Source organism: Coregonus clupeaformis, chromosome 18 (assembly GCF_020615455.1).
Source record: "Coregonus clupeaformis isolate EN_2021a chromosome 18, ASM2061545v1, whole genome shotgun sequence".
Classification (NCBI taxonomy): Eukaryota; Metazoa; Chordata; class Actinopteri; order Salmoniformes; family Salmonidae; genus Coregonus; species Coregonus clupeaformis.
Genome location: NC_059209.1, coordinates 42,059,002 through 42,079,745, shown reverse-complemented (window position 1 = coordinate 42,079,745; position 20,744 = coordinate 42,059,002). Strand labels below are relative to the sequence as shown.

The 20,744-nt window shown below is 43.0% G+C and overlaps 3 protein-coding genes across 6 annotated transcripts in view; 1 reads left to right on the top strand and 2 right to left on the bottom strand.

The window, feature by feature from the left end:
* LOC121530782 (V-set and immunoglobulin domain-containing protein 10) lies at positions 1 to 6,476 on the bottom strand. Its single transcript, XM_041836013.2, has 9 exons — positions 6,165 to 6,476; positions 5,644 to 5,955; positions 4,878 to 5,183; positions 4,508 to 4,656; positions 4,247 to 4,397; positions 1,662 to 1,946; positions 1,234 to 1,347; positions 715 to 876; positions 1 to 290 (listed from the first exon to the last, which is right to left on the bottom strand). The coding sequence occupies exons 1-9, from the start codon at positions 6,211 to 6,213 to the stop codon at positions 211 to 213; spliced, it is 1,608 nt and encodes a 535-aa protein (XP_041691947.2). The 5' UTR covers positions 6,214 to 6,476; the 3' UTR covers positions 1 to 210.
* Positions 6,477 to 6,934: 458 nt separating this feature from the next.
* On the top strand, positions 6,935 to 10,571 carry pebp1 (phosphatidylethanolamine binding protein 1). The gene is made up of 4 exons (XM_041836019.2): positions 6,935 to 7,133; positions 8,298 to 8,407; positions 9,288 to 9,388; positions 9,725 to 10,571. Exons 1-4 carry the CDS (start codon positions 6,999 to 7,001, stop codon positions 9,940 to 9,942), a joined length of 564 nt encoding a protein of 187 aa, XP_041691953.1. The 5' UTR covers positions 6,935 to 6,998; the 3' UTR covers positions 9,943 to 10,571.
* LOC121530783 (serine/threonine-protein kinase TAO3) overlaps positions 10,569 to 20,744 on the bottom strand; it is a 142,262-nt gene continuing 132,086 nt past the window's right edge. For all 4 annotated transcript variants that reach the window (XM_045226867.1, XM_045226868.1, XM_041836017.2 and 1 more), the window contains 7 exons: positions 20,316 to 20,552; positions 19,414 to 19,542; positions 16,204 to 16,407; positions 15,069 to 15,308; positions 14,614 to 14,826; positions 13,735 to 13,917; positions 10,569 to 12,111 (listed from right to left, as the gene is read on the bottom strand). In XM_045226867.1, the coding sequence (XP_045082802.1) occupies positions 11,950 to 12,111; positions 13,735 to 13,917; positions 14,614 to 14,826; positions 15,069 to 15,308; positions 16,204 to 16,407; positions 19,414 to 19,542; positions 20,316 to 20,552 (1,368 nt within the window). In that variant the 3' untranslated portion in view covers positions 10,569 to 11,949. The remainder of the gene's footprint in view (positions 12,112 to 13,734; positions 13,918 to 14,613; positions 14,827 to 15,068; positions 15,309 to 16,203; positions 16,408 to 19,413; positions 19,543 to 20,315; positions 20,553 to 20,744) is intronic.

The window sequence follows — 20,744 nt, the reverse complement described above, 5'->3', positions numbered from 1 at the left end:
TTATTGTCAAATATGTCATTTAATGTGGCAAATGGCAACAATTCATTGAAATAACCCTGTTAAGTATAAATTAATAAGCCTGAAGCTGAAACAAAACAGTTAAAAATGATGGTAAAAAGCAGACCCATATACTGTATCTACATACTGTACAAACCAACCACCAATCATTATACCAACAAAAAAAAAACGTTTCTAAAAGTCTTACAACACCTAAAATGTGACAAGTTCGTCAATATCAGGATTTTCTAGCTGTAATGGATGTTCAACAATTTCTGCATCTTCATGGTCAACTGAAAAAGAGATGGGTTACATATTTGGGTTAGAGTTGCATCTACAGTACAAGGTCAATACAAAACAGCAACAGAACAGTAATATTTTAGTCATTTAGCAGACTCTTATCCAGAGCGACTTTTAAGAGCAATTAGGGTTATGTTCCTTGCTCAAGGGCACAGACAGATTTTCCCCCTTGTCGGCTTTGGGATTTCGAATCAGCAATCTTTCGATTTTTACCCCAACGCTCTTAACCGCTAGGCTACCTGCCACCCAGTAACAGTTCTATCCACTGTATATTATGGATACATGTGCAAATACAACATCATTAATAGTGTTGCATTTCATATCAACTACACATTTTGAAAACAACTAATATACAGCTAATACCCAAGTGGGCAATCCCTCCCCTCCACAACCTGGAAGCAGAAAATAATTCCTTACTGGATGGTATTGTGTGTATCTCTACAAGTGTAGTGTTGTGTCCGTTGGTCAGAGACAGAGGTGGCAGTCTGGGTACAGCTTCATGAAACACCTCCTCTTCATCTGCCTCTACCAGGCTCAACACATCTCCTCTCTCCTCCTCCATTCGCTCAAATCCATTTCCTGTAATAAAAAAACATACATTTAGATTTCAAAGTTGGTTGTTAGTATTTGCATTTTTTTTTTTTTAGCAAGTCAGTAACTCCACAAGTCAGTTATCATCAAAGTATATCTTATATTATCTTAGGTTTGGTGACGGGGGTCATATTTCATGAAATTATACAAAAATAACCAGGGGCGTAACTTTGGTTTTAGAAGTGGGGGGACATTTGTTTTGTTTTGTTATGTCCCCCCCGTCCGCAGTGAAAGTTGCACCCCTGAAAATAACGAAGGCAGATAATCTGATATGGCACGGACTGTTACAAACTTGAAGCCCTATTAACAAAAGGGACATTATAATGCATGGGAAAAAGGTCTTACCCAGGCATATTCGGTCACGGTTGGAGTATATTGTTTTAGCAATAACAATACCAGATCCTACTATCAAAATCGCTAGGAATATCCCTATGATTGCTCCAGTGTATTGAGAGGTGGCTATGGAAACAAAAACAACATTAGACATGATTAAGTTAAAAAAAAGTTAAGAGAATAGTCGCTAAAGAGAAATGAATGTACAATAATCTAAGAAGTCTTGTTAGAAGCTAACTGGGAGAGGCAACAGGTTTAGCGACATTCCAGAGAAGGTGTTGCCTTGCTACCTTCCTGCACCTGCCTTCCCAACTGGCCCCTATATGATCAACAACATAGATTATCACAAGAGTCTGCAGAGATATCCAATCTGTAAATATAGATTTTTCACCAATAAACCCCCCCACACACACACACACACACCCTCTCTCTGAACTAACCTTTAACTGTTAAATAGATCTCCAACTCGCGGACCATCAGTGGGTTCTCGCTCCTGCAGAAGTAGAAGCCCTCGTCCTGCTTGGTGATGTTGACTATAGTGAGGGTGAAGGTGGGGCCCTGCTCTGACAGGATGTACTTGGGGCTGGGGACCACGTCCTCCTGCTGGGCTGTCCTCTGCCAGCTGGTGAGGGCTGGAGGCAGGGAGCTGGACTCTGTACACGTTAATGTCACGTTGGTTCCTTCTAACGCTGTGACTAGTGGTAACCCTTCAGGATAGGGGGACTCTAGGAGATGAGGAGAGAAACAGGGGTTTAGACTGGGTCAGTGATAGATACACATCTAAAGAGATATCCTTCTATACAGGTATGTACACAATCACACTAACTGCGTTGGGTGTGACATGGGAAAAGTGAAGCCTGGTAAGAGGTGAAGGTTACACATTGTTTTTGTTCCTCCTCATTGTTTGAGTCATTTTGCCTGGTGCTCAGAAACGCTGATAATTGATTTAAAAAATATCCCGCCTTTCTGCAATCACACAGACAGCGCCCTACCTTGCAGGTTTATTTTGGAATCAGACCAGGTGTGCCACAGCCACTGGGTGTTTCACACATGACTAATATTCTATGAAATGTGTACAGTTGTGGAAACCATTCAGTTGGTTTAAAGCTGAAAGTGAACAAGAGACAGAGGAGAGGTCTCTTTTATTAATGACCCAATATCATTGTATTAAATTGGCCAATGGTAGGATGTCCCAATAAAGCGTCCTGAACTGAACTGAACTGATATTGACACGTTTCAGGGCGTCTAACTACAGTTGCAATGCAAAAAACATCAAGCTGAACGTAAACAAAAGGCATATCAGATGTTGGCTAGGCGTGCGTCCCTAACGGCATCCTATATAGTGTACCTTTTACCTATGGGCCCTGGTAAAAAGTACCGCACTACAGTGAGGGTTGATTTTGTACGTTTGCCCACTGACAAAGAAATGATCCGTCTATAATTTTAATGGTAGGTTTATTTGAACAGTGAGAGACAGAATAACAACAACAAAATTCAGAAAAACACATGTCAAAAATGTTATAAATTGATTTGCATTTTAATGAGGGAAATAAGTATTGACCCCCTCTCAATCAGAAAGATTTCTGGCTCACAGGTGTCTTTTATACAGGTAACGAGCTGAGATTAGGAGCTCACTCTTAAAGGGAGTGCTCCTAATCTCAGCTTGTTACCTGTATAAAATACACCTGTCCACAGAAGCAATCAATCAGATTCCAAACTCTCCACCATGGCCAAGACCAAAGAGCTCTCCAAGGATGTCAGGGACAAGATTGTAGACCTACACAAGGCTGGAATGGGCTACAAGACCATCGCCAAGCAGCTTGGTGAGAAGGTGACAACAGTTGGTGCAGTAACAGTATTCGCAAATGGAAGAAACACAAAATAACTGTCAATCTCCCTCTGCCTGGGGCTCCATGCAAGATCTCCCTCGTGGAGTTGCAATGATCATGAGAACGGTGAGGAATCAGCCCAGAACTACACGGGAGGATCTTGTCAATGATCTCAAGGCAGCTGGGACCATAGTCACCAAGAAAACAATTGGTAACACACTACGCCGTGAAGGACTGAAATCCTGCAGCGCCCGCAAGGTCCCCCTGCTCAAGAAAGCACATATACAGGCCTGTCTGAAGTTTGCCAATGAACATCTGAATGATTCAGAGGAGAACTGGGTGAAAGTGTTGTGGTCCGATGAGACCAAAATCGAGCTCTTTAGCATCAACTCAACTCGCCGTGTTTGGAGGAGGAGGAATGCTGCCTATGACTCCAAGAACACCATCCCCACGTCAAACATGGAGGTGGAAACATTATGCTTTGGGGGTGTTTTTCTGCTAAGGGGACAGGACTACTTCACCGCATCAAAGGGACGATGGACGGCGCCATTTACCGTCAAATCTTGGGTGAGAACCTCCTTCCCTCAGCCAGGGCATTGAAAATGGGTCGTGGATGGGTATTCCAGCATGACAATGACCCAAAACACATGGCCAAGGCAACAAAGGAGTGGCTCAAGAAGAAGCACATGAAGGTCCTGGAGTGGCCTAGCCAGTCTCCAGACCTTAATCCCATAGAAAATCTGTGGAGGGAGCTGATGGTTCGAGTTGCCAAACGACAGCCTCGAAACCTTAATGACTTGGAGAAGATCTGCAAAGAGGAGTGGAACAAAATCCCTCCTGAGATGTGTGCAAACCTGGTGGCCAACTACAAGAAACGTCTGACCTCTGTGATTGCCAACAAGGGTTTTGCCACCAAGTACTAAGTCATGTTTTGCAGAGGGGTCAAATACTTATTTTCCTCATTAAAATGCAAATCAATTTATAACATTTTTGACATGAGTTTTCCTGGATTTTGTTGTTGTTATTCTGTCTCTCACCGTTCAAATAAACCTACCATTACAATTATAGACTGATCATGTCTTTGTCAGTGGGGAAAATTTACAAAATCAGCAGGGGATCAAATCCTTTTTTCCCCTCACTGTATATAGAGAATAGTGTGCCATTCGGGCATCCGTCTGCAGCCATCTCTCACTTACTCAGGGTGAAGGAGCAGAACTTCTCCTCTCCTAGACTGATCGTAGGGTGACGCCCATCACACTTCAGCGTCTGCCCGTCGAACAACAACGACCTGTTCAGATTCACCACCAGACTGACTGTCTCCTCCGACTCCATCAGCCGTCCAGCCACCTAAGAAGACCACAAAGGAAATAAGTTCGTTTTTTTTTATGTTATACTCAATTATTTTAAATGCATGGTATCCAATTAAGCTGTGTTTTAACCCCACGCAAAACAAACACCTGGTTCCCCTGGCTCCCTGGCTCCTGGTGGTTCTCCCCCCAGAATAACGTGGGAGAGGGGTAGCCTCCAAACCAGCTACAGTTGAACTGGACATGAGACGGATCCTTCCCTGCCTTCCACAGACACTCTGGGTGCCTTTCTGGGGAATCTAAAGGAGAAAGATGGATGCTCTTTACAGTATAGAATTGCTGAGGTATTTGGGTTATTACACAGCACTAAGATAGGTACACAAGTCATTTGAACAAGCACCACTGGCCACTGTATCTGATAGGTATTTATTAGGAGCTTAGGCTATACCGATACTCAAATTGTCACTAAGCAACCACTGTATCAGAGACCATTGAGTCTATTTCCCTAATAGTCACCTACAGTATACAAGCAGCTCTGTGCTCCAGCCAACAGCCTTCTGGGAGATTGAGTTCTGGGCTCTGCAGCTGTAGTTCCCCTGAGCTGTGGGCTGAACATCCTCTATCCTGAAGCCCAGCCATGATCCACTGCCCACCGCCAGAGAGTCGTTACTGGATGCCACACCCTGAAACCCCAAGGACAGGCTCTGGGAGGGGTAGGACAAGCTGGAGCAGTTAAATGACACCGTGGAACCCCTGACAACAACGAGGGTTCCGTTGGAAAGAGGCGTGGCTGGCTGGATGTCTGTGATGCTATTGTCAGGACCACCTGCAAGAAGTAAACATGAGGTACTTTACTATAGTGTTGCCAAAGCAGGCAGACACTTTCCACCTGAAAACAGTCCTCACAGTATACAACAATCAAGCATTGTTACAACCCAAGGCACCCATCTTTCATTATTGAGCAATGTGGACTGATGCCACAACATGCACAATGTTTGTAAAAATGATACAGTCCCATTCCATCCATCATATACTACATAGTTGTCAAGGTACACTACAGTACCCCTCCGATCATTCTCGTTCAAATACCTACAAGACACATGGGCTCCTACAGCATGTGCCATGAAACCAGCCCCAGCAGCAAATCATCTGGAATAACCAGTTTCAAGGCAACAATTGCTCAAAATAATTTCCAGGGCAATTGACCAAGATCCCAGTACAGTATCTACAAGTCATTATATGAAGGACGTCAACACACATTGTTATGATAGAAAACAGATACTTACTGACTATTTGCAATGTGAGACTTGTTTGAGTTTTGTTGTCATGTGGTAAAGAATCACAGAGATAGGTCCCCTCATCTGATAGAGTTATTCGATTGATGTACAAGCTTTGATTATACAGTATAGTCAGGTGCCCTTCACTTGAGGATATTGGAATTATAATGGAATGATTGCGATCAATGGTAAACTGTCCATTCTTCAGCCATCGCGTGAATGAGGGAGTCACATTGGTCGCAGTGTTCCCACATGGAAGTATAATATTCTCTCCCAGTGTTCCAGCTACAGTTGTTTCATCTGAGCGCCCATTTGCTGCAACTTTCATAAAGACAATGAGCAAGATAATTTAAGATAAGAAACATGATTCAACAAATAGCATATAAAAGTGAGCAGTAGGCCTACATAGATGAAAACTTCAGACGTAATATATAACTAATTTCACTGTATCGGCTAAAATCAATGGATGTTTCAAATCCACATGTAGGTTAGGCTACATATTCATAAACATGTCACAAGCGGACACTTACCTGTCTGATGCATGACCAGAAGAAAAATTGCAAAAGCGAAGGCCTTCATAATTATTCCTCCTACTGTATAGCATACATACCCTGATTTCTAGTTAGACAAAAGCTTTGCCTGCCAACCTCTTTCTGACTACCTGTTGTGCATGCGGTGACACAACACACCTCTACACCTAGTTTATATAGGACTGGTTAGAGTAGCTGAGAGAGGACGTATGAGCCACTATGATTCAACATTTCTCTTTTACATTGGAACTGCCACATGCTATAACGTATCACCCATTTGGCTACCTGGCTGTTCATCCGGCACGTTCATCCGGAACCATCAAACCACACCCAACACTTACCTTCTTAAAGGTGCAGCAGGTGATTTCTCGCTTGTTGACAGTTGATACCGCTGTCACCGCACTGATCAACGAGGCTGGTTACTCAAGTTCATTGAGAAGGTGACAGACAGCCTATTATATATTTCTCTAGTGTTAGATATAACTGGGGGGAAACTGACACAAAAGTATTTTTATTTTATTTTTACAAATCCTAAAGACACAATGTAGCATTATCAGCAAAACTTGACAATTCGAGTAGGAGTGGACCTTGGTTGTGAAAAGAACTTTCTAGAAAGACACATTTGGGTCGTTGGGCAGTAAAGTGAGAGATTGACAGAACTTTAGGCCAATCATAAGTGCTAACTGTAGCGTTAGACGTACTGTGATTGGCCTAAACGCAAAGCATACGATAGTCCGGACTCCGTGCCCTGCCTGTGCCTGCCCCCTTGTGTTGTGTTTTTGTGCATAATAAGTGAAAGCAGCTGCTGTGTGCAGCTCTCCGGAATCAGTGAAAATGCCGGTAGATTTAAGCCACTGGACAGGGGCTCTTGCCCTAACAGAGGTGGATGAGAAGCCTGCACAGACCCTCCATGTCAAGTATGGCTCTCTTGAAATCGACGAGTTGGGCAAAGTGCTCACGCCAACACAGGTACTGTCAAATATGAATGCTAACGAACTAGCGAAGATTTTTTATAACTAAACCAAGATAGACTACGGTCTGTCATTTCTAATGGGAACAAATGAGTCATAGTGGGCAGAACAAGCATTGAGGTGGGCAGAGCCAAGCACGAGCTAGCGAGATCCTATTGGCGCGTTCTAGCCTGTATCTACATATTTCTGTTAGGGAACGCCACCTATGTGAAGTGCGCGTATGCAATAACTCAATTAACCGTTGCACTCCCAAACAACGCGATTAAAAAAAAAAAAAAAAAACTTTTGCGAAGGGGTTATGTCTACAAAACTTAGACCACTCTGTCCATAACATAGTTTTGGGAACAGAAAACTGTATTGAGATCAAATGTTTCATCGATGAGAAAATGTGCAGAATGTCGGCCAAAAACCATCATCTTTTCCATCTTCTCCGGCCAGTGTGTTTCCTCTGACTACATATTTGGTAGTGAGCGGAAACGCCAAGCGGATGCTTCACATTTACACATCCGGTGAAATATCTGTCTCATTGTTCTATCTGTGGCGCTAGCTTGCATGCTTACAAATGTCGAATATAATTCAGTTGTAGGGCTGACAGCACGTGCTCACGGTTATGCTCAATAGATGGTAGTTGATACATTACATGAAAAAGCTCATTTAAAAAAGAATGTTATTGATTGGTAGCTGAATAGCCAAATTGATTGCTAACTAGCTTGAATTTGCAGGCCTAGGCTTATTTGCAAGAATGTGTGACACAATGCACAAAAGTGTCAGTGTGCAACAATGTTGCAGTCTTGCTTAGACTGCATAAGTGGTGGTCTGACCCAATGGTCTGACCATACACTGATCATCTGCACTGCAGAGACAAGGGTTGGGCAATCAATGTATGTCAGTCAGCACTCTCCTCTTAGCCCAAAAGTCCTGCACTTTAACTCAAATTAACATAATTATCCATAGTTCAATCTAGTATCTTTAATATATTAAACTGATATCTGTTGCTTATTGTTTGTGATACCAACCATATTGACTGTGTGTGGTTTGTATTTGTGATAACCATATTCTTATTTATTGGGATACCAACCTTGACTTGTTGTGAAAGCATTCTTGGCTTGTATGGTATTTATTGTGATACCAACTACATTCCCCCTGGTTTGTTTCTTCACAGGTGCAGAGTCGACCCACCTCTATCGAGTGGGATGGGTGTGACTCCACTAAGCTGTACACCCTGGCCATGACCGACCCCGATGCACCCAGCAGGAAAGACCCCAAGTTCGGGTGGGCTGCAGTCGGCCTGGGCGATATCAAATTAATTAGAATTTGTTTTAGCACAATATTCCAAATGCATGTTTTGCAAGAATCACATTAGTCTGTTTTATAAATGTGCAGTAAGCATAAAACACAATTATATAAGGAATTGGTAACTCATTCTCATTCTGAGAAATTAGGTAGGTCACTTAATTTCAACATCTGAAAAAAAGTGGACAGGCTAGCATGCTGTTCAAACAGTTGGAGACAGACAGCAGGGTGTGTTCATAACAATTCAACTGTTCTACCTTGTTAGCTAGCAAATAGATCCAAGTTGGCTAAACTTTAAATGTAAAGATTAGCCGGCTACTCACTAGCACGTGGGCTTGTGCTTGAGAGATTGTTTGAGACCTGTGTTAATTTTCTATAATACCTGTTACAAGAAGTTAGTCATTATTAGTGAATGTGCATTATGGTACATTTTACAAAAATTGCATTTTCATAGACAGACTTGAAAGCCAGATCAGTGATTGCAAAAAAGCAGGTTAAACTATTTTGAAAAAAAATAAAAATATTAGTGGGTCTTATGGTTGTGGGAGGCTTGCCCTTTAATTGTAGAACAAAGCTTATTTAGAGAAAACAAACACATTTGAGATATGAATCGCCCATACATTTGAATAAATCAAGATTATTTTTCGGCCATATTGCCCAGCCCTAGGCTGCAGCTCCCATTTATTGGCTCTGATCTTTTAATGATTGCACATAACACACAACTTTGCTTGACCTTTTTACCCCCGATCATTTGAAGCCAACTGAGATTTTGTGTGATCGATAATCTTATTTCTGAATATTGTGTATTCAAGGACGTTGGATAACCATATTTCTTCCTAACGCATGTATTCTCTTGAAGGGAGTGGCATCACTTTCTGGTGGTGAACATGAAGGGAAATGACGTGTCTAGTGGATGTGTTATGTCCGACTACGTTGGGTCTGGCCCTCCAAAAGGCACTGGTAAGAAGACTGTGTGACTGTCCCTCCTTATCCAATGATGATTGGAGCGGCTGTTGTATTCCTATAGCGATTTATGAAGCTTGAAATCTCTGCAGTGATGCATTTCCTACACAACTGGATAAGTTTATTATTGGACATTTTCTGCATTGCTTCACACAGCCCTTGCGCACTGTCTTTGAGCAGGAAAAGAACACATGCATTTTGAATTATAGCTCTTTTCTCAAACGCTTTACACTAAGGGGATAACTCACTCCTTGCACCAGCCCTTTATTTCACCTGTCCAACACCCTTCCTCCCTCATGTGACATCTCATTGTGTCTGTGTGTGTCCCTCCAGGTCTCCACAGGTATGTGTGGCTGGTCTATGAGCAGTCAGGAAGCCTCTCCTGTGAGGAGCCCATCCTCACCAACTGCTGTGGAGACAACCGCGGCAAGTTCAAGATCCAAGCCTTCCGCCAGAAATACGGACTGGGAGTTCCCGTGGCTGGAACCTGCTATCAGGCAGAGTGGGATAACTATGTCCCTAAACTCTATGAGCAACTGGCTGGAAAATAAACAAAGTATTCAGAAATTAACATTTATGTAGCTAAGATAACTGCAGAAACCCCAACAATGCAATTCCCTAGATTTGTTCATGCTGGCTCATTAAAAAGTAATCTCTCTATCCCCATGATCAGTCAAACAAAACAGCTCATCTTGTTTGGTTTATATTATTTTGTTGCTGACCGTTCTCCAGCACTGTGTGGTGTATACTGTTTGAATGAGTTACTCTCTGTTGCATCAGTTATTCTTTTTGTAGACACTGGCATGTTGCTGGAGATAATGTGGTGGAGTGCTCCTTTAACAAAACCTGGCCCTGCAATAACCATGGCACCATTCAAACAAATGGAAAATGCATTCACTAGTGGACCTTGAATGTGGCCAAGGTCACATGTACCTATTGAATATCCATAATGCTAACGGCAGATGTGGAAAATATCAGGAAAGACCTGTGATCAAAATATCATAATAAACCATATTAATAGAGAGCATAGTGTGCAGTCTATTTTGACCATTTGCAAATAAGCATAAACTCAAATCCATGGTTTGCTGTAAACTAAGCAAATGTTATCTAATAACTTGCTGTTATAAATCCAATGGCAGATATGGAAAATATTAAATCAAATAAATCCAGACAGAACTTGTGTGATGAGCACTTTATTTACAAATATAATTAAAAGCTGACAGATTCATGCTCTCTCTTAATCCTGGAAAACAAAATGAAAGTGCATGCAATAATAAAGCATTTATTTTACTGATCTGGTTTATAAGAAAATACTCAGCTTGTAGAGTGTGGCGGTTAAAGCAAAAATAATGACTCATTTCAGACAGAATGTCAGAGAAAGAAACCCATTGAGTGATCGAGTCGACTTACTGAACGAAGAGGAGAAAACCATCATTTAAAAAAAAAATCGATTTGAATAACAATTAAAATAGTACAATACGAAAATAAGTAAAAGGCTCTACCATAAATCCTTCTATACACAAAATACATATCCCTCCCCCTGCGACAAAGCCCTTTGTGCTACCTGGGAGTAGGGATTCACATGGGCTCCGTCTCAAATCACAACCTATTCCCTATGTAGTGCACTATTTTATTACTATATAGTGCACTAACCAGTGCCCTATAAGTACTGCACTACATAGGGAATAGGGTGCAATTCCAGACGTAACCATGTAGTATTCACATTACCTGCCAGTGCAGAGAATCAGTATAATACAGTAGAGTACCAGTGTCCATTGCAAGTCTCCCTCCTCAGTGTCCCTCCCAAGTCAAGTCAAATTCTCTCCAAAGAGTCAAAATTATTAACGTACCAACATGTACATTATGACTTCAAACATGTTCTCAACGTATGAAATTGCTTGATATTTTCTATAAAAATGTCCCGATGAATATAAATCTAAAAAATAGTTGAAGGAACTGGAAGCAGCGCCAATAAGACAACAAGGCTGCAGAAGGATCAGTTTGTTTTTGAGTTTTTGGGCTTTGGAAGTTTTTTTGCACAGCTTGAACCAATTATTAACCTCTAATGCATGATCATTGAGCAACACAATATTACTCACTTGTATCATCATACTCTTTTCTCTTATTCTCTCTGTCTGCTTTCCGGTTTCAGTCACACTAAAAGTGCCATCACTGCACAAGAAACAGAAACACTGTGACATTGTGTTGTTGTTCTTTAAAAAGAAAGAAAGCCTAGGAAGTTATCCAGCATTTTTAGTCATCTGTACACCATACTATGAGATTGGGGGCCCCGTTGGCATTAGACTAGCACTGGGCTGGAGTGTGTGTACATGCACATGTGCGTGTGTTAATGTGTGTGTGTGTGTGTGTGTGCATCAGTGGCTAAAGACCCTAACTGCCCGGTCAATCCCGACCAGACCAGGTCAGGGGGACGAGGAGGGTCAGACCAGATGATGAAGATAGACAGGAGGTCACGAGGAGGTTACCAGGGCTGGTCTAGGCATCTGTAGTCGTCCTTCGGGGTATCCAGGGCCACCAGATTACCTGGGCTGGTCTAATCATCTGTAGATGTCCTTGGGGGGGTCCAGGGCCACCAGGTTACCGAAGCCCAGACGGAGACTCTCCATGTCGAACGTGTCAATCTCTCTTGCCTGGCGCTCCAGCAGGTGCTTGATCCTCTCTGTACGCTCCTTCTGAAGGGAAGCCAGCTCCTCTTCAATCTACAAAACCACAACTTAGTTCATTAAACTACTGGAAGCAAGAGTATTTGGAACCACAACATACTGAAGTAAGGTTTGAATGAGTCCTGCTGAGTTTGATCTGCAAAGGCTGCTGGTGCAGGTTTTTGCTTTTTTTGCTCAAGCTAGGCTAGGGGATTGATTTGAAATTCAGCATGAATCTGTAACCACTCCATAGTCAACAAAGTACAGACAGAAATACGCCTGCGCTAGTCATGATTAGGACCAGACATTATCAGTGAAGCTTATCAATCCATTATAGCCGTTGTCTGCATCTTTAATCAATAAATATATAGCTGTTCATATTTCATTTTCAGTGTTCGGTTTGTATTGATTCATGATTTAATTCCATAAAGCCTTTAGCAACAGATTCCATCTGGCCCCTGAATCACGTAATAGTCCAGCCAGTGGATCGATATCTGCAGTTTGCACTTCTCTTTCATATGAAATGAAGCATACGAGTCTGGGGTGTGTTCATTAGGCACCAAACAGAAGAACACTTATTGAAACAGGAAGGGGTCTGTCTACCTAAACTGGTCCAATAAGAAACGCTCATTTTAGTTTTCCATTGGAGAACGTTTTAAAACGTATTCTGTTACCTTCCCTGATTAATACAACCCTGATACTGGTTTCGATGATGTAATCTATTCCAGACAGACTGCAGGGAGACAGATGGTCAACAGATGGCGCCACAGCACCACTGGTTGCATAATATTGTACCGATACTACTGTAGGATACTGTCTGGGCAACTGAAACTGGATCAGGGCTGCATGTTCCTTTGTTGTCCAGGAGCGATGACATCATTGCATTCGAAAAACTTTGTATTCTAGTATTTAAAAAAACGAGTATTATGACTAATAAACTGGCCTATGGTGAATTTATTGTATACCATGTCATGCCATCAGCATCCACTGTTGTAAATGGTCAACAGCCGGGTAGTGAGTTGGGAGAAGGTGTTGTGACTCCAGATTGTATGACACAGAATGGAGAGTATGGTTTGATGAATAAAACAGGAGACTAGAGGCAGTGTCGCTGAGTAAGTAACGTCTTATTGTTGAACATTTCCATATTACATCATCTATGATCAAGAATCAATTATACATTTTTTAACACTGCTTATGATTTTTTTAAAAATAGAGAGAGCATGTTGTAAGAATAACACATCATGGGATTTCACAACAAAAGCTGAGTGCATGACCAATTATTGGGTTATAAATCAGTGGTGAGTGAAATGTGTGAAATGAAAGGGAAGTCTGTCTGTCTGTGTGGGTGCGTGTTGATTCTGCTTCCAGCACATTCTGCTCCAGCCTGCATGCGTGTGTGTGCGTACATCAGTGTCTGTCTGGGTATCTGTGTGGGTGTCTGTCTGTGTTGACTCCCCCCTCCCCCAAACCTTTTTTTGGCACCTTTTGTGAATGTGGGCTCTGCGTATGTGTGTGTAAGTCTGTGTCTCTGTGTCTCATGCGTTAACTCTCCCCTCTCTACCAGGTGGGCTCTATGTTTCTATCAGTGTGATTCTCTCTGTTGTCTCTCTGTGACTCCTCCCCCTCTACCTTTTGTTCAAGGTGGGCTCTGCGCAGCTCTCTCTCTCTGTCTGTCTGTACCTTTTGTTCGAGGTGGGCTCTGCGCAGCAACACCTTGTGCTCCAGCTTCTGCTGCTCTCTGTCATGCTGGGCCTCGGTCTGCATCTTGATCTTACTCTGGTAGGCATTAAGCAGCTCCATCTCCTGCTGCAGCTGGTGCCTCAGAGCCTGGCACTCGGCTTCCTGGGCCTCGTCCAGACGCAGCTGAGAGGAGAGAGAAACAAAGAGGAAGCAGGAGAGAGAGAGAGAGAGAGAGAGAGCAAGAAGGAAACGGGGAGAGGGGAGAGAAAAGAGGGTGGGAGAGAGGGAGAGTAGAGGGAATAGAAGAGGAGATAGGAGGAGAGTAAGAAGAAGATAAGGAGAGATATAAAAAGGAGAGATGATAGAAAATAAGGAGAGATGAATAGAAGAGGAGATAGGAGGAGAGATGGAATAGAAGAGGAGATAGGAGGAGAGATGGAATAGAAGAGGAGATAGGAGGAGAGATGGAATAGAAGAGGAGATAGGAGGAGAGATGGAATAGAAGAGGAGATAGGAGGAGAGATGGAATAGAAGAGGAGATAGGAGGAGAGATGGAATAGAAGAGGAGATAGGAGGAGAGATGGAATAGAAGAGGAGATAGGAGGAGAGATGGAATAGAAGAGGAGATAGGAGGAGAGTTGGGAATAACAGAAGTAGAGTTACAAACTCCTACAATGACCTAAATATCCTATGGTTTAGGGCCGAAAATGATAGAATTCCCTTATGGAACTATTCTTTCATTTTCATGTTAGATATTAGAGAAGATCTTTGACATTTATATGAATCTTTGAGATTGCTATAAAGGAAATGATCAAATAACAACATCACTGCTCACTAATCCTCATCATAACATCCGTCCTCCATTTTGAGGCAACTCACCGCCTGCGATGCCATCATCTCGTTGATGCTCTGTTCGTACTGCTCGGCCAGAATGGCCAGCTTCCTGGTCTGCTCCTCCTTCAGGGCCTTGAGGACCGCCTTGTGCTCGCTCTTGGGCGTCACCTCCATCTGGTGGTGTCTCAGGGCCTTGTACTGACGCGTCTGGACCTTACACGTGTCCTGGAACTGTTTCTTAATCTGCAGCTCCATGGCCTGGTGGAAATGGAGAGGACATTGGAGCTACCACTGAGGATTTCCCCTTTTCAGGACTGCCTTAGCTAGCTGCACCCTAACCCTCACCTTTAGGTTCATATCCTCCGCTACCTGGTTACATCAGAGCCTTTTCCTTGAGAACACCTAATGTAGCTACCAATGCAGCCTAATGTAGCTACCAATGCAGCCATCACATTCCAGGGCTACATTCACTAGCTAGCTGCACCTGGCCTAGCCATCACCTTGAGGTTCTTGGGCTGCTGTCGTAGCTCCAGAACGTGCTTGCGGTGGAGCTCTCTCTCGCGGCGGTTGTTGTACTCTATCTGGTTCTCCAGTTCTGTCTGGTGCTGCAGACGGATCAGGTCCATGCGGAGCTTCTGAAGGGTTTTCAGCTGACGATGCTCCAGCTCCTGGGTCGACTCGTCATGTCTGATCAGCATGGCATGCTCCATCTCCTTCTGTGTCTTCTTCTTGTTCAGCTCCTGGAGAGAGAGGGGGAGAGAGAGAGGGGGAGAGAGACATGGGGAGGGAGAGAGAGAAGGAGGGATATATAGGGGGGAGATAGGGAGAGAGGGGGTGGGGGGAGAGAGAGAGAGGAATTATCATGCCCATCCAATGATAAAAACGTTGCTTTTATACAGACACTGGATGATGAGAACCTACTGACATTAGTACGGAGCACGGTATCTCGTGGTGTTGCCTTATTGACATTACCCCCCCCTCCTGATATACAAAGCAGATTAGGAGATTAGGCCATTGTTGCCTTATTGACATTACCCCCCCTCCTGATATACAAAGCAGATTAGGAGATTAGGGCATTGTTGCCCTATTGACATTACACCCCCTCCTGATATACAGAGCAGATTAGGAGATTAGGCCATTGTTGCCTTACTGACATTACCCCCCCTCCTGATATACAGAGCAGATTAGGAGATTAGGCCATTGTTGCTTTATTGACATTACCGCCCCTCCTGATATACAGAGCAGATTAGGAGATTAGGGCGTTGTTATCTTGCTTATACTTTCTAATCTGCATTCCACGAGATGGGAAACTACTTCTTGGTGTTTTCCACAAACATCAGAAAATACCGGTATTGGTCAAAGATTTGGGGGAACATAATTTTTCATGTTACAGAAGCCATTCGAGGACAACATTGACCTCGGGAATGTTATGGATAAGCAGTTGGACATGTGATATTCACATCCCTACTGGATTGCAGTGTTCACTTCACACCACTACAGACTGAACTTGAACTAAAATGTGTGTATATCTATCCAAGATACAGTACATCCCAGTCATTCTTCACACTGCGGCATCCACTCCTCCTTGCCTCTCATTTGAAATGGCTATCTATACATCTATACAATATACAGTACCTCTCGTATCTGCTCCTGTTCCAACGTGTGCCTCTTGATCACGACTTTGCGTTTGAAGCCTCTGCAGTTCCTGTCGTAGAAGGCCCTCTGTTGGCTCAGGACCTGGGCCTCCTCCTCAGCCTGGCTGTGTTGCAGGTTCTCCTTGTGCTTCGACAGGCGCTCCTGCTTCTCCTTCTTAGGGGTGTGGTGGTCGTCATTCATCTCCTGGAAGATGGGGAGAGACAGAGGATATTGTTACGGATATATAACAGTCCATGATATACATTGTCTCCTGTCTAATGGTCAGGTGTGCAGCAGATCATCTCATTATCTAAAAGATATAAAGGGTCCTCCAGAGCAATATATTTAGAGATGAGCCAATGCAGTTTCTGCATTATGATGCATTTACATAACACTTCAACATTCTATGGCAGCCATGTTAGCTCCCCGTTAACATTACATTGGGAATATTTTTTTAAAACACTATAAAACTGAATGTCTAGAATGACCATTATGATGTATTTCCATTACACTACAACATTCTATGGCAGCCATATTAGCTCCCCGTTAACATTACATTGGGAATATTTTTTTAAAACACTATAAAACTGAATGTCTAGAATGACCATTATGATGCATTTCCATTACACTACAACATTCTATGGCAGCCATATTAGCTCCCCGTTAACATTCCATATTGCGATAAAGAGGTCATTGGAACGCAGACCGTGGGGGGTAGAAGGACGCTGGATTGGCCCACATTCAACACATCTGATCTAACAAAGTGGATATTCGTCAAATCCGTCATGATTGGTGTATTGTAACAGGCCCACCATGTGGTTACTAAAATTCGATTTAGCTGCATTACATTTAGATGTCGTCCCATTTGAGATTTAGAAGTGACTGCTAAATGCTAACTCGTATACATGTAAACTGGTAGCGTAGCTGGCATACAGAAATTGGTGGTGGTAGTAAAATCAAATGCAGTTGATTGGTGACAATGACATGAACATATATTGGGGTTGACATCCATACAAGCATTATACTCAGATTTTTACCTCAACATAGTGTGAAATACACATATATACAATATCCTAAATATAGGCTAATTTAGCTGGGGGACAATGAGGAGATTCAGGATCTTTCCCCCACGGCATCTTTCCCCAAAGCGTTTCCATGGCATTTCCATTGTTTTGGTCGAGTTCTATTGACCTATTCAATTACTAGAGGGGCTATGTCATAAACCCTCAAAGTTCCAGAATGGGGTGAAAATGGCAGCCATATTGGTCAGGGAGAAATCCAAACCAGTCTAATTGGAATGAATGGCAGTATAGAGGCATAATCCTGATTTTATTTATGCAGGCCAATAAAAGTAAGGCATGTGATACATCAGAAATTGTGCAATAGAATGATTGTCAACCTAAAATATTGTCATATAATTATAAATACAGTTTATACAGGTTATATAAAAAAAAACTGTAAAAATAGCCTCTAGAATAAATGGAAACAGAACATACATGTCTCCATTTTAGTTTTCTTGGAAAGCTGTGAGTGCTATTATATGATACAATATCAGCACTGGTTGCATTTACACCTTGTCTATGTCCTATCATCAACTGATTTCAGCCAGTGGATTGACTGCATTGTTTGAATGGAATGTTGGCATATTGGTAGTTAATAAAAAACATATAATGGAATCATTCCTCTAAAACTGTCTGGCTAGCGATCAAACATACAGTGCAGATACATTCTTCAAATTCATTATTTTATACAATATCTTATCACAGGACTGGAAAACCATGGTTGACCAACTCCCTGACCAAAATGGCTGACCTTTATCCCATCATAAGAAGGTTCATGACCATTCTAGTATTCTAATTCTTAATTCTATGATTTAAACAATACTATGTAACTGAATGTCTAGAATTAGAACAATATTCCAAATTCTACAAGTTGGCCCAACTCACTAAATATATGGCTCTGGGGTCATCTATATCAAGGGAATATGGGGGTATATGAGGGGGTGGACACAGAGGTCATAATAGGACGCTAAGTTATAATATAACAAGGACATCTATTTCTGGCTAATATACAACAACAGACTGTGGAGATGGTGCACTCAATTCCACCTTGGAACACGTCTGAGGCGTGAAAACATCTCACATGATTTGACTCTGGAGTGAAATATATCTTAAAGTACTTAGCTAGTGATTTGGAAACTGTGTGAAATGCACATTATCAGATACTGTCGCTCCTGCCTGCTCTAGCTCATGGCCAAACAGAAGTCCCTCTGTCACCAACTTGACTCAGGTTGCATCACAGAGCCTCAGTTTCTGGGTAAACTATCCCATCAGCTGGTGTCGGTCTCCATTCTGCTTCATGGATGTTAGGGTAAATCCAAGGCTGCATCCCAAATCGTAACCTACTACATATTTAGTGCACTACTTTTGGGTTGTGGTCAAAAGTAGTGCACTAAATGGAGTAGGGGGCCATTTGGGACACAATTACCATGTCTTAATCCACTTTCTAGCTAATGCACTTAACACACTGATGCTGCTCTCTCTGTGTGGGGAACAGTTTGTTGTGGAATAATTAATCTCTACCTACAGTTTGTTGTGGAATAATTCATCTCTACCTACAGTTTGTTGTGGAATAATTCATCTCTACCTACAGTTTGTTGGGGAATAATTCATCTCTACCTACAGTTTGTTGGGGAATATCAGTCCTGGCCAACAATGTCTGTTAACTGAGATGGCCTAGTTCTGTTCACAACAATGGATCCAGTTCTGAGAAACAGTGCGTCAAGGTTGTTAGAAACATAAACAGAATGTGTGTGTGTGTGTGTGTGTGTGTGTGTGAGTGAGTAGGAGGAGTGACTCAGCTCCTCCTCAGTGAAATGAAACTGCACGATAAATGAACATACTGTACTTGTGTATGTTTGTGCTAGCTTGTATGTGTGTGTGTGTGTGTGTGTGTGTGTGTGTGTATTCGTAGGATGGTTGATTCCACCCATCGCAATACATAGAAAATTAGATGTGTCATGGGTGCTGAGATGATTCATACTATAGAGGCATTATAAGAGGATCAGTAGTGTACTAGCTAGCTCGAGGACATAAACAAACAGTGTTGCGACCTCAAATCTTTTCCTAGCAGAGCTTGTACTAAGGATCGATTCAACTCAGCCCAATACAGAGCATATAGTGTGAGGCTGGGAAAGGGGGAATAGTGGACCTCTTTAATCTTCTCCTTGCAGAGTTTGTACTGCTTCTTCTGGTTATCCAGGAAGGTGGTGAGATCCTTCTTCTGCTGGGACACTATCTGCTGCTGGAACTTCTTCTCATCTGATGACGTTGTCTTCATCTGAGGGGAGATGAGAGAGAGAGGGAGACAGAGGGAGGGGTAGAGAGAGGGAAAGAGAGCGAGAGAGACGGGGGGATGTAGGGAGGGAGGGAGAAAGAGGGGGTGGGGAGAGAATGGGAGGGAGAGAGAGAGAGGAAGTGAGAGAGAGACAGGGGAATGGAGGGAGGGGGAGAGAGAGAGAGAGAGGGGGGAGAGAGGGGTGGGGAAAGAAGGGGAGGTGGAGAGAGGCAGAGATGTTAGTTAGCTGTGAAGGGGTCTTGTATGTGAGAGAGGAACACATGGAGAAAACGACACATGGCTAATGTTGTTTTGCTAGCAAGCTTTCTGGCTGATAGTGTTATTAGTGTTGTTAGTGTTAGTGTTGTTTTGCTAGCAAGCTTTCTGGCTGTTAATGTTGTTAGTGTTGTTTGTGTTAGTGTTGTTAGTGTTAATGTTGTTAGTGTATCTGTTAGTGTTAGTGTTGTTAATGTTAATGTTGTTAGTGTTGTTTGTGTTAGTGTTGTTAGTGTTAATGTTGTTAGTGTTGTTTGTGTTAGTGTATGCCAAGGAGGACCATGGAGGTTAACCTATAATCTGCAGAGTTACAGATGACCTGGTTTGCTTTTTAACAGCGTCTTGACATTGGGTGGCAGCAATACCCAACCCATAACATGAGCAAGTTGTCCTCTCTTCCTCCCCAGACACCTTCTTTGTGTGGACGGCATGGCACTTCTCCAGGACAGGACAGGACCCCCCCCCCCCCCCCCCCCCCCTCCCCCCATCCCCAGACCCACCTCTTTTTCACAGTGGACGGTGTGTCTCTTGGCCAGTTTCTCCAGCTCTATGTGGGCATTGTTGGCCTGGGTCTCCACCTCCTTCTGCAGCTTCAGCCGGTGTTCGTCCATCTCTGCCTTCAGCTTGTTCTCCAGAGCGATCAGCTGCTTCTGGTGCTGCCGTCTCATCCGTTTATAACCGGACATCTGCTCCCGCAGCTCATTCTCCTGCTCATGCTGATGGATCTGCTTGGTTACCTGTGGAGGGGATTTAATCAATCAACCAACCAATCGGAAAGGTAGTTAGGGTCACTGAGGTCAGAGGCCAAAAGGTATGGGGTACACCAACGCTCTATCTCAATTACTTAAAAATCTGTCTCCTCTTCTACTGCCCTTCATCTGCATGCGGATGACACACAGCTGTACATTTCAATGAAACATGGTGAAGCC

Bases quoted from the DNA above. Each gene is read 5' to 3' on its own strand.
- LOC121530782 (XM_041836013.2), bottom strand. From the start codon at position 6,213: ATGAAGGCCTTCGCTTTTGCAATTTTTCTTCTGGTCATGCATCAGACA. The intron at 5,956-6,164 runs GTAAGTGTCCGC...TCTTTATGAAAG, and splicing joins TCTGGTCATGCATCAGACAG to TTGCAGCAAATGGGCGCTCA. The intron at 291-714 runs GTAAGGAATTAT...TCTCTTTTTCAG, and splicing joins GATACACACAATACCATCCA to TTGACCATGAAGATGCAGAA.
- pebp1 (XM_041836019.2), top strand. From the start codon at position 6,999: ATGCCGGTAGATTTAAGCCACTGGACAGGGGCTCTTGCCCTAACAGAG. The intron at 8,408-9,287 runs GTGGGCTGCAGT...ATTCTCTTGAAG, and splicing joins AGGAAAGACCCCAAGTTCGG to GGAGTGGCATCACTTTCTGG. The intron at 9,389-9,724 runs GTAAGAAGACTG...GTGTCCCTCCAG, and splicing joins TGGCCCTCCAAAAGGCACTG to GTCTCCACAGGTATGTGTGG.